The sequence below is a fragment of the Xenopus laevis genome, chromosome 6S, assembly GCF_017654675.1.
Source record: "Xenopus laevis strain J_2021 chromosome 6S, Xenopus_laevis_v10.1, whole genome shotgun sequence".
NCBI classification, from domain to species: domain Eukaryota; kingdom Metazoa; phylum Chordata; class Amphibia; order Anura; family Pipidae; genus Xenopus; species Xenopus laevis.
The window spans coordinates 132,434,685-132,447,318 of NC_054382.1; the positions used below are offsets into that span (position 1 = coordinate 132,434,685).

Below are 12,634 nucleotides of genomic sequence, written 5' to 3' on the forward strand. Positions count from 1 at the left end.
GCGGGAGAATCACTGAACAGATTCAGTCTCAGATCTGACGGGATTTTTACCTCTTCAGACTTTCGGCCGGATATCGATCGGGGAAGCAGGAGGGTCCCACACACGGGCCAATAAGCTGCTGTCTGTCTGTCACGTGTTTGTCCACCTTATAAGTACCACCCTCCCAATTACTGACACATCTGTTATCCAGAACCCCCCACACCCTGAGCATTCTGTATAACAGGTCCCACATGTAAGAAAGCCACGCCCCCTGTCATTCTGGTCTTATTTTGTTTCAGTCACGTCTGAATTCGATTCTTCTTCAAAACGTACAAAAGAGTAAGAAACCCCCAGAAACAGCGAGTATTTTATTAGACACGGACCTCCCTATGTGTCACACCCCGGGATTGTGTCTCCCCTGTGAGCTGACTGAGCACTCACTGCTGAGAGACTGTTCACTGCATCTCCCGCCAGCCTGAAGTCCCGCGAGAGTAAGAGCGCGGGGCACGACGGGACTTGTAGTTTTTATTCCCATGGCACACAAGTCGCGCAGCCGCGGAGTGGATCAGAAAGATGGCGGCCCAGGAGAGCCGGTTGGTGTCGCTGCCTCTGTCCCGGATCCGACTGATTATGAAGAGCTCGCCCGATGTGTCCAACATTAATCAGGACGCGCTGATGGTCACGGCTAAGGCCACGGTGAGAGAGAGATCATGGGGTCCGGGGAACAGTGGTCGGTATTGAGACGAAGCTTGGGGAGGTTTGTATGGAAATAGGGGCAGTTTCAGTTTAGAGAAGGATCCGGTGTCACCCGGAAACACTGGTACAACTAAATGTGTCGGGGGGATCCAAATTCCTTAAACACTGGACTTCCTGCCACCGCTGCTCATTGTCAGCTTCAGTCCATTCCAAGTACAGTGTCTGTGGCATCTTCCAGGGGCCCCTGTGCCATTGGTACAACCCACACTTCCTGTGTCTGTAGAAAAGCCCAATGCAGATCCTCAGCAGCTGTTAGTGATGGGCACGTGACCTGATCTTAGTGCTGGGAGAGTCCATTCTCCAGACAAAGGGGGAGCCAGTGAGACATTTATGAGATGTGGGAGGTGTCAGGCACTTGTGCAGGAGGCTCAGGACCAGTAGTGACGTCAGAGGATCCAGTCCCTAATAATTGGCCGATGTCACCTGTTTCACTTCACTGAAAATTTGCCAAAATGCATCAAAGTCTATGGGTGTCTAAATAGTTTTGATGCGCTGCATTTTTTTTTCTTCCATTGGAGTTTATGGGCCTCTGGGCTATAAAATATAATAATAATAATAATAAACCCATGAATGAATGGGCCCCAGGGGAGGGGATATTGAGGGTTCAGTTACAGGGTCACATGACTGTTCCACTGACACCAGAGTCTGTTCCACTGAGCTACAATGTGATTGGACAATTGACTGGGGGAGGAGCTTCTGGGGCAGTGATATATCAATAAGGTGCAATAGGCAGAACAGAGAATGGGGGGTGAGAGTAGAGATGGGGCCACTGTGACATTGAGGATGGATATTTGGGGGGGGAAGTAACTAGAGACAATGCAGGGAGGGTGGAGTCCAATTTGTGGGGTGGGGCCGTATCCTTGAATATTCCACTTCTACTCAATGTCTGACTTTTACTCACAGGAGCTTTTTGTTCAGTTTCTCGCCTCTCACTCCTATAAACACGGCACCGGCAAACTCACCAACACCCTCACCTACACCGACTTGTCCAGCGCCGCCGAGGAGTCCGACACCTTCCAGTTCCTCTCTGGTACGTTCTCATGTGTCTGTGCCCCCCCCAGTGATGTATCTGTGTCCCCCCCAGTACAACTCCCTAGATCGGCACTTACCTGTTTAGCTAATCAGAGCAAGTTTTTATCTCATGAAAATCCATGAACCCCCAAATATTGACTGAGCCCATATTTCTTACTCTCACCTCTTTCCTCACAATAGAGTTCTGCTGCAAGGGCTGATGGGAGCCTGGAGAGAGGTGATGGGAGTGCCTGGGGAGAGAGGGTGATGGGAGTGCCTGGGGAGAGAGGGTGATGGGAGTGCCTGGGGAGAGAGGGTGATGGGAGTGCCTGGGGAGAGAGGGTGATGGGGGTGCCCGGAGCAGGTCTGGACTGAGAATTAAAATAGGCCCTGGCATTTCAGGTACACAGAGACCCAATCAGCCCACACAGAGGCCCAAACAGCTCCCACCAGCCAATTAAATACTGACTTTCTATGGGACCTTATAGCAGCCCCTCTGGCATTTGGCAGAACCCATAGATTGCCAGTCCGGGCCTGGCCCGGGGAGAGGGTGATGGGGGTGCCCGGGGAGAGGGTGATGGGGGTGCCCGGGGAGAGGGTGATGGGGGTGCCCGGGGAGAGGGTGATGGGGGTGCCCGGGGAGAGGGTGATGGGAGTGTCTGGGGAGAGGGTGATGGGGGTGCCCGGAGAGAGGGTGATGGGGGTGCCCGGGGAGAGGGTGATGGGGGTGCCTGGGGAGAGGGTTTTGGGAGTGTCTGGGGAGAGGGTGATGGGATTGGCCAGTGCTCAGGTCCCGTGTTGCTTCTCGTTGCAGACATTTTGCCCAAGAAAATTCTGGCCAGTGAGTACCTGGAAATGTTGAAAGCAGAGCAGGAAAGGGACACTGATGAGGAAGACTCTGAGGAGGAGGAGGAGGAAGAAGATGATGATGAAGAGGAGGAGGAAGATGATGATGAAGAAGAAGAGGCGGGGGAGGAGCAGGAGGATGATTAGGGATATGTAGCTGGACTGTGTATTTTTCTATTCTGTCATTGTTTGACGACTAAAAGTTATTTTTGTATTTTTATAGAGACAAGTTGCCCTTTGCTCCTCCCTGGGGGAGAATGTTCCATAATAAAACATTTTCCAACAGAGAATCCCGTGTGATGTGAGGGGAGAGTGTTTGGAGCCCCCCTGCATTCTGCTCTATTACTGGGGACAATGGGGTGTAGTTACAGCTGAGCAGCATGGCCACCCCCTCGCTCCAGGAACTAGGGGGAGTCAGAAGACCCTTTAACAGGTACTTGCCCAATGCCCCCTATTGTTGCACCAGAGGGACATTTCTCTCCTGCCCCTCCCCCCCCGGTGCAAATTGATAAAACAAAAGTGACGCCATATTGATTTGCCCCCCCGCTTTGCTGTCAGTGCCGATGCAGGAAGCCCAGAATGGAGTGTAAACACTTGGGGTCCCTCCATAAACCTATTCATGACCTGGAATAAACACAACCCCCCCCCATATCAGATACACTTACATGTGGGGTCACAGTCAATGATACAAGTAAAGTCTGGGATTCTGTTGTGGGGGGAACAATTGATGGTGGTTGATTGGGATCTGTGGGAACCGACCAACCCATAACGATCTGATGTTTGTACTTGTTCTGCCTTAAAGGAGAACTAACCCTGCCCCAGAATGCCATTTATACAATGGGCGCCTGGTAGAAGGTGAGACAGAGCAGACTCCTGAATCTTTCTGCTGTGACAACGCCTGGTGCACAATGTTAGAAGTTCGGTAACCTCCAATATGTAATAGAATATATATATATAAAGTACACTGGCACGTTCACACCAAATAAAACAGCAAGGGGTAACCCCACATTAAAGTTGCCTTGAGTGTCAGTGTATTTCTATTATCAGGCTAAATCCTGGTGGGGTTACTGGGGGTGAAAAGTCAGAAGTACTGACCCAAACACACAGCGGAGCTGCGACATTGGCCCATTTCATCGTCTTCTTTTTTTTAAACCCAAAACAGGATCCAGTGGTTTGTGACGTCGACACAATTTCAGCTTCACTTCCTGTATTTGTGTCCCAGCAGGTTGTGTATAGGAATGAATTGGAGGTTGATATTACCCTGCAATGTGCAGTCAGGCCGCCAACAGGGGGGAGAGTTGTAGGGGGGCCTGGCCATGACGCACTTACTTGATTAGCTAGGCCCCCCTGCTTTCTGACAGCTGCAAACTTTGGGAAGGCAGGGCGGGAGCACGGGGAGGTATCGTCTGTCTATTCCTTTCCCTTATTGGTCACAGAGTTTAAGTCCCGGTTGAGCTGCTGAGGGATTGGATAGCTGAGATTTGAATTTCCCCTCCAGCTCATCCAATCACCATGCAGCTTTACCGGGACTTGAAATTCTGTGACCAATAAGGAAAGGAAGTGCTGTCACTGGAAGAAGATGTAGCCACCTGTGCTCTGTAGTTGGCAGCTCATTGACAGCAGGGGGGCCACACTAATGAAGTGCAACATGTGCGCGACTACAGGGAGGAGCAGTAACTCAGGGCTGGGCACTTGTCTGCTCTGTCCTACTGGCTGGGCCCCTGGGCACTTTGAGCAGTTGCCAACGACCACCAGTACTTTCCCATTGAAGTCGCTTGCTGGGCTGACACAGGTACAGATGGGGGGGCTTGGGCTCATGATGTTTTTCTTTTATGGTGCATTTTGTTTCTAAATATTACATATTTATATACATTTAAAACTTTCATTCAATACTGCTTTTTCTTTTATTAAAAAACATAATGGTAAGGTATGAAATGCTAATGTAGGGGGGGGGGCGCTGATTGGAACCATTGCCTAGGGTGTCAAACTACCTTGACCCGGCCCTGCAAGGAGGGTTTGGAGTTTACACTATGGAGAGTGTTGAGAGCTGCAGTTCAGCAATGGATGTCAGGAGAGCTCACGCTATAGACAGTGTTGGGAGCAAATACTCAAAGGATTCAAGCCTTGTGTGCTCGACTGGGAGAGTCTGGAGCCTATAAAGAGATCATGGCTGTGGATGTCTGTCAGCTCTGTGTGAGACTACCCGTCTGTGTGACTCCTTTGGGGTGAGTGTTACCTGAGGGAAGGGGTAGGAAAGGATGAGGATCCAGCGATCGCCTGTTTGTGTGCCTGCCACGTGGGAGCCAATACTTTCAATCGGGAAAGGTATTTGGGCAGGTAGCGCTACCAAGGACTGGAACTCTTTTGGGGACAAGGGATGGAGACTCTTGGGCTGCCGAAATGGAGTTGTGGGACTTTTCCTGGCAGGGAATTACCAGGACTGGACTGCTACAGGTTCCTAGGGTAATGGGTCATGCTTTGAATTCATTTATGTGTATAATGTTAGTTTACTTCCCCTTTAAAATTGCACTTCTTTGTATAAAGTTTATATTTTTATATAATAAATTGTGTGATTGATTTGTTTCCTAATGGGACTATCCTCAGATGTATTCCGCGACCCCATTAGGTGGAGACACTGCCAGAGAGGAGTTTCCCAGCACCTTTCACTTAGCAAAGGGGACTCAGGACCTGCATCGGTAACAATTATGTGATGTACTACCAGGGGGGGTGGCCAAAAATGGGTTACATGTATAATAGATCCCATAGCTGTAGTTAAAGGATTGGTCTTACTCATCGGGCAGAATAAATAGAGGTGGGGTTTCCAGCCGTGTGAGCATCAACTGGACGTCTCAGTTTGTCAAAGGTCTGTCTGTTCAAAACTTTCTGTCCCATTTAAAACATTGTGAAAACTGGACAGAAATCCAGCCATTTGCATATAAGTGATGTAATAACCCTGACCCAGTATAATAACTCTATGACATCATTGTGCCTCTGATGTCATCATGCCCACCCCAAGATCACTGCTCTACCCCCCCCCATGCTATCTGCCCCAACCCTATTGTTCAGGTTTAGAGACCAGCAAAGGTGGGAACCCTAATTTTACCCCCCGTGGTGCAGCTTGACTTCCCCCCCCAAGAACTTTCCGGTTTTTGTGAATTCATATTGTGAATCAATTTTCGCAAATGAAACGGGTGTTTGCGTGAGTGCGCCCATTGTGCGAGGTTGTTGTGCACAAAAATAGCCCCGTGGAAGAGGGTGTCTGCCCGTATGCTTGAACCCTAAAGGGGCATCAGAGACCTGAATTTGGGGAGACCCCATGGAATCCTCAGGGTAAAGTCATTTTTAAGCTGCTTGAGGCTGTCGGGGGCAGTGGGATGTGTTGGAATATCAGGGCTGCTCATTAACATCATTAATGAAGCTTTAATTATCAGCATTCAGGTGTCCAGAGAACATGGGCTGTTTATATAAAGTGCCTAAGGGCAGAGACACTCAGATTCAGGGAGATTAGTTGCCCAGCAACAAATCTCCTCTTCTTCGGGCGACTAATCTCCCTGAACTGCCTGCTGCCAGCTACAATGTAAATCGCCAGCGGGATGGCACTCGGAGGGCTTCCTTTTTCCAAAGTTGCCTAACAAGGAAACTTCGGAAAACTAAGCGCTCCGAGTGCCATCCCGCTGGCGATTTACATTGTAGCTGGCAGGAGGCAGTTCAGGGAGATTGGGGGCTAGACATTTTGTCAATTTCCCAGCTGCCCCAAGTCATGTGACTTGTGCTCTGATAACTTCAGTCACTCTTTACTGCTGTACTGCAAGTTGGAGTGATATCACCCAGATAGCAGCTCCCTAACACAAGATAACAGCTGCCTGGTAGATCTAAGAACAACACTCAATAGTAAAATCCAGGTCCCACTGAGACATATTCAGTTACATTGAGAAGGAAAAACAGCAGCCTGCCAGAAAGCATTTCTCTCCTAAAGTGCAGGCACAAGTCACATGACCAGGGGCAGCTGGGAAATTGACAAAATGTCTAGCCCCATGTCAGATTTCAAAATTAAATATAAAAAAATCTGTTTGCTCTTTTGAGAAATGGATTTCAGTGCAGAATTCTGCTGGAGTAGCACTATTAACTGATGTGTTTTGAAAAAAACATGTTTTCCGATGACAGGATCCCTTTAAGTTAATAAAGTAAATATTTGGGCTGTAGATGGAATGTCTCTTTCTTTAAGTGCGTTTCCCTGGGGTGAAACAGGCTCCCGATGTATCGCCAGTCTATATGTAGCGCAGTTACTCTATGGGACATTGGCTGCTCAGAACATGTGACCTGTCTGGGTTGGACAAGATCTGCCTGTGTGTGTGGGATCTGAGAGACAGAGCGGATCATACAGCAGATGAGACACTTACTGACCTGCAATAATTAGGAGACTGTGTTTTTGGGAAATGTAGCCCCCCCCCTCCAGTGCAGAAAAACCTTGTTGCTTGTGGGGAACAATAATGTGAAATGAAGCCAAACCTCTTACCCTACATTTCCGTTGTTGTGGCTCCCAAATAGGCAGCACCCCACAAACTCATCAGTTTCCTCATTCCAACTGCAGGGGTCACTGTAGAGTCATTCTGCCCCAGCCTCTGGGAATCCCTAAACTTTAACAAACAATTTCATGTAAAAAGGCTGAGAGAGATGTTTTACAACTGTCGGGGGGCGGCACTGAGGCAGGAGACTTACTACAAGCTGACAGTTGGCTGAAATGTCATCTGGTTACTCATCTGTTGTAGCTCAATCATCTCCTACCAGTAGATGGCGCCACAAGGCTTTGAAAAAAATAATAAAATTAAACAAAAACATTTGTATTGGTACAGAAACCTCCACATTATTCACACAAACAGGATTGCTGAGTGCAAAGATCTTTCAGAGATGAACTGGAACCCCAACTGTCAGGTCTGATCCCCATCAGTGTCCAACCTCACTAATACTCTTGTGTCTTTATGGAAGCAACTCCCAGCAACAATCATCTAGATCTAGAACATCTAGTGGGAACCTTCCCAGAAGAGATGGAGCTGTTATTGCAGCAAAGGGAGGAGCAACTTCATATTGAGACCCTTGGTTTGGGCATGAGATGTGGGAAAATCAGGGTCACCATAAAACTACCAGCATAGGTATTCCCTGTACTAAGCACAATTCAGCAGGAACAGTCCCTAAGTTTGCTCATAGTCTGTACAGAGAGATCCCATAAAACTATGGCAGCATAGGTATTCCCCTGTACTAAACACAATTCAGCAGGAACAGTCCCTAAGTTTGCTCATAGTCTGTACAGAGAGATCCCATAAAACTATGGCAGCATAGGTATTCCTCTGTACTAAGCACAATTCAGCAGGAACAGTCCCCTAAATTTGCTCATAGTCTGTACAGAGAGATCCCATAAAACTATGGCAGCATAGGTATTCCCCTGTACTAAACACAATTCAGCAGGAACAGTCCCTAAGTTTGCTCATAGTCTGTACAGAGAGATCCCATAAAACTATGGCAGCATAGGTATTCCTCTGTACTAAGCACAATTCAGCAGGAACAGTCCCCTAAATTTGCTCATAGTCTGTACAGAGAGATCCCATAAAACTATGGCAGCATAGGTATCCCCTGTACTAAGCACAATTCAGCAGGAACAGTCCCTAAATTTGCTCATAGTCTGTACAGAGAGATCCCATAAAACTATGGCAGCATAGGTATTCCCTGTACTAAGCACAATTCAGCAGGAACAGCCCCTAAGTTTGCTCATAGTCTGTACAGAGAGATCCCATAAAACTATGGCAGCATAGGTATTCCCTGTACTAAGCACAATTCAGCAGGAACAGTCCCTAAATTTGCTCATAGTCTGTACAGAGAGATCCCATAAAACTATGGCAGCATAGGTATTCCCTGTATTAAGCACAATTCAGCAGGAACAGTCCCTAAGTTTGCTCATAGTCTGTACAGAGAGATCCCATAAATTGTATGAATCAGTTTATCTTAGTTGAGGAATGATGAAGGTCAGACATGACAAAGTAAAAGAAACAACAAGTAAAGTGATTTTTACAGCAGTTGATTCAGATCCGCCGGCTCCTCGACTCAATAATAAAATAAATGACAGTAAGAGAAAGAGTCGATGTTGCAGGTCACACACCTGTTTAATAGGTAAAGTTTATGTACAAGTCCATTCTATTCTTCCTGAGAATAATTTATAGCCCCCTGGCAAACCAACAGGAGGTTCATGTTAAACAAAACGATCTGATAATTTATTTGGATGATAATAATAATAATAATGCAGATAAAAAACAGGAAGAGGAAGTGGAAGTTCCTGGTCGTAGCGTTGGCCAATGAGGGACGTGAGTAAAAATGTTAGTCATGAGCGTGAGACTTCTTTATAAATTAATTAAAAACAATTAATGGCTTTGGAAATGTCTGTGCAGAGACTTTAAGCAGCGATTCAGCGCCAGTAGCACATTTACAAAAATAAAAGAAAAAAAACATTTTATTTGGGTGAAAAATAAAAACAAAAAATTTGCGGTTGCTCCAATGAAATGCGTCTGTCCATCCGCACGGAAGTGAAAGAAGAAGGTAAAAGTTAACGAATCACTGATCAGCGTCTGTGGCGGGAGACGAGAGCCCGGTGTATTGTGGGTAAATCCGGTGAGTGACATGAAGAGAACGAAAGGTTCCAGTTGCCACAGCTGCCGAGTATTAGCCACACGTTGCTGCTCCTGGTTTTTACGGGAAATCCCGTTCCCGTCCACCGCACTATGAGCAGCCTCTGTCCGCCATGTTGGATTTGCCGTCCCATGCTACTGGGCGGGCTCATTCTCTCCGTTGCTATGGAGTTGTCACTAAGTCAGTCCCATAGGCACAACTGCAATAGTGGCCCCGGGCCCCGCTGGGGAAGCAGAGGATTGCTGGTGGAAGGCTTGATGTAATCCCAAAGGGAAACTTGAGTTGACACAAACAGGACAGGGGTTTAATGCGAGTGGCTGATGAGTCTCAGTCGGGACTGGTCTATAACATCCAGCAAGTTCTTGGCGTCGACAGCTAAAGCGTGTGCGGCCGTCAGCATGTGCTTCTTGTATTCCTGCTGCAAACTGGTCATGACGTACTGCTGCGCCAACTTCATCTTATTGATCAGCTCGGCCAGGTCTGAATTCAGCAGCTTCTGCGCCATCTCAATCTGCGGCACAATCACGAGAAACGTTAGTGCATAGGGCAGCATCACTGTTGCCTAGCAACGGCACAACCAATCCCACAGACCTGTCTTTCAAACAGCTGACCAGTAAATACCATTGGCTGATTGGTTGCTATGGGTTACTAGACCTGTTATTATCTAAAATGCTCCACTCCACAAGCAACTTGCTCATACGGTGCCCCTGTAATTGTCCTTGTGGGGCATCTGTAGTGAAAAACTGCCCCATGCAATATGGCCGCAGCTAAATGAAAAGAAAAGGACGTAATGGACTCACCTCTCTGTGTGAACTGGCGGGAAGAACAGGAATGGTTTCATCTACAGTCGCCAATAACGTCCGCAGCGCCAGCCCCACCCCCTGCAGGAATAAAACACACGTCACTTCCGACCCCTTTATATACACAGACTAGCGGCTGTACTGGCAGATAGAGAGGGCAGATAGAGTGGGCGGCTTCAGGAAAGGGCGGGATGCATTTCAAGCAAGTGACAAATAGAAACAAACTGATCCTGGGAATGAGCCAATTACACATTTAGGAGCAATTCCGCCCCTTCTGATGGAGAATTTTCCCCTCCCGGAGTCACTCAGGTACATTTACTTGGGTAAAAAGTTGAACATGAGTAAGTGAACCTCAACTTCTATGTGTATCTACCTACATTCCTACCTACCTACCTACGCACATTCCTACCTACCTACGCACATTCCTACTTACCTACGCACATTCCTACCTACCTACGAACATTCCTAGCTACATACGCACATTACTAACTACGCACATTCCTAACTACCTACACACATTCCTACCTACCTACCTTACTAACTATGCACATTCCTACCTACCTACCTACGCACATTCCTACCTACCTACCTACGCACATTCCTACCTACCTACCTACGCACAGTCCAACCCACCTACGCACATTACTAACCACGCACATTCCTGCCTACCTACGCACATTCCTACCTACCTACATTACTAACTATGCACATTCCTTCCTACCTACCTACCTACGCACAGTCCTACCTACCTACGCACATTCCTACCTACATATGCACATTCCTACCTACCAGAAATGGAACTAGAGGGGGGCGGGCCCTAGAGCAGGACGCGCCGCCGGGCCCCCCGCCCCCCTCTGTACACCCGGAACTGGGCAGGAATATGTGTCGCAAAACGGCGCGCGGACTGCCGGGGGGCCCTGAGGGGGTGCGGGCCCTGGCCCGCTTGCACCCCCTGCTCCCCCGGTAGTTCCGCCCCCCTACCTACCTATGCAGCTGCCTCCAGGCACAGATATTACAGGGCAGAAGGGCACTTACCTTGACCATGGGAACATATTCCTCGGGGGCAGCCGGCTGGATCCTACTAGACATTTCTATCACAGCTTTAACAAGACCCGTCACATTTTCGTAGACTTTGTCATTGGTTCGGTCCAGGTTGGCAGTTGGCGGGGGGCTGATTTCCTGGGGTTGAATCTTAAAAGGCAAAATAAGAGGAATCAGAGAGAGAACATTTTGTGCATAAAGAGGTAGAAATTGGGGAGAGCCATTTATTCAGGTATTGGCTCATTGCAGAGAGAACATTCAGCTGGGGGGGGGTCGTATAGAAGCTCATGGGGGTCCCAGTAATGCTTAGACAGATTTATTTATAGGGGAGACAGAAGCAGAAATAGGGGGCACAGGGTATCTATGGGGTAATGGAGAGTCCAACAGCCCATGTGCTCCTGATCTAGAGAGCAGTCTGTCTGTCTGTCACCCCCACAGAAGTGCAGTGAAATGGGAAGTCTCATCCAAGCAGCCGCCCAACATTGGCCAAACACAATTCATATTGGGCCAGAGTTGGAAGCACAATTGTGGTATAAAGGTGTTGATACAAATTTACCCATAATAATCAGGACGGGACATTTCCTACTCACTGATTGGCCCAGAGGCTGAATGTATAGGGGGTGCATGAGGGGCCACACATATAGAATGAGTATGTCCTCCTTTGTATTCATGTCTGACCCCAATCACAGGGGATCGAGGGCCCGGTCGCTACAGGGAGGAAAGCAGAGGAATTGCAGAGACGGAAGGGGAGGCAACACATGCCACTCGCTCTGCTCAGCTTTATATCCACATCACTGTCACAGATTCCTCCCTCCATATAAAGAACAGCTGAGAAACTGCCCAAAAGAGACCCACTAAAGCCTCCCCCCAACTTGTATAAATACAGGAGTGTAACTAGAGCCTGAGCTCTGCTGAGCCAAAAGCCCCATAAAGCGGAGTAAAACTGCTAATCTCTATGCAAAGAAATACAACAGCAAAAGTGCCCCGAGTCATGTGATTCACCCCCCCCTACAAGCCAGTAAGTTAGGGGCCTGATTGGATGAGAATTTCTCAGTGGGTGTAAGTGGTACCAAGGCTGCAGCTGTAAGAACATGCAGGAGAAGACACTACACGGACACAGAGACAGACACACACACACACAGTTGTAGTGCTTACCCGCCATGGCTAGTTGCGAGCAGAGGGAGGTTAAGAAAAGTAACCAAAGCAAAGAAAAAAAAGGGAAAAACTATTAATAAATGCAGGAGAAAGAAATTTAATAGAAAATAAATGCAAAGCAGAGATTGGTTTTGGGACTGAACTACAACTCCCAGACTCCTGTCAGCCAATAGATGCTGGGGGTTGCAGATTAAGACTGTCATATTAGGGTGGAGGGTCAAATGATGGTGCACAGAGCGACTACTAACCTCATGCTACAGGTGGGGCACATGCAGGGGAATCAACAAGCAGAAGTACCATAGAGTTGCATGAGGTAGAGCAGAGGAGCCAATACCAGTACTGTGTGACCCCTGAAACAGCAGCACCCAATA

At 48.0% G+C, this 12,634-nt stretch overlaps 2 protein-coding genes across 20 annotated transcripts in view; one reads left to right on the top strand and one right to left on the bottom strand.

The window, feature by feature from the left end:
* Window positions 1-510: 510 nt before the first annotated feature.
* On the top strand, window positions 511-2,882 carry chrac1.S (chromatin accessibility complex subunit 1 S homeolog). The gene is made up of 3 exons (XM_018223984.2): window positions 511-675; window positions 1,639-1,765; window positions 2,561-2,882. Exons 1-3 carry the CDS (start codon window positions 553-555, stop codon window positions 2,737-2,739), a joined length of 429 nt encoding a protein of 142 aa, XP_018079473.1. The 5' UTR covers window positions 511-552; the 3' UTR covers window positions 2,740-2,882.
* A 5,688-nt stretch (window positions 2,883-8,570) lies between these two features.
* ptk2.S (protein tyrosine kinase 2 S homeolog) overlaps window positions 8,571-12,634 on the bottom strand; it is a 182,990-nt gene continuing 178,926 nt past the window's right edge. For 11 of the 19 annotated variants that reach the window (XM_041567141.1, XM_041567142.1, XM_041567138.1 and 8 more), the window contains 4 exons: window positions 12,264-12,272; window positions 11,103-11,258; window positions 10,068-10,148; window positions 8,729-9,778 (listed from right to left, as the gene is read on the bottom strand). In XM_041567141.1, the coding sequence (XP_041423075.1) occupies window positions 9,572-9,778; window positions 10,068-10,148; window positions 11,103-11,258; window positions 12,264-12,272 (453 nt within the window). In that variant the 3' untranslated portion in view covers window positions 8,729-9,571. 19 annotated transcript variants of the gene reach the window in all.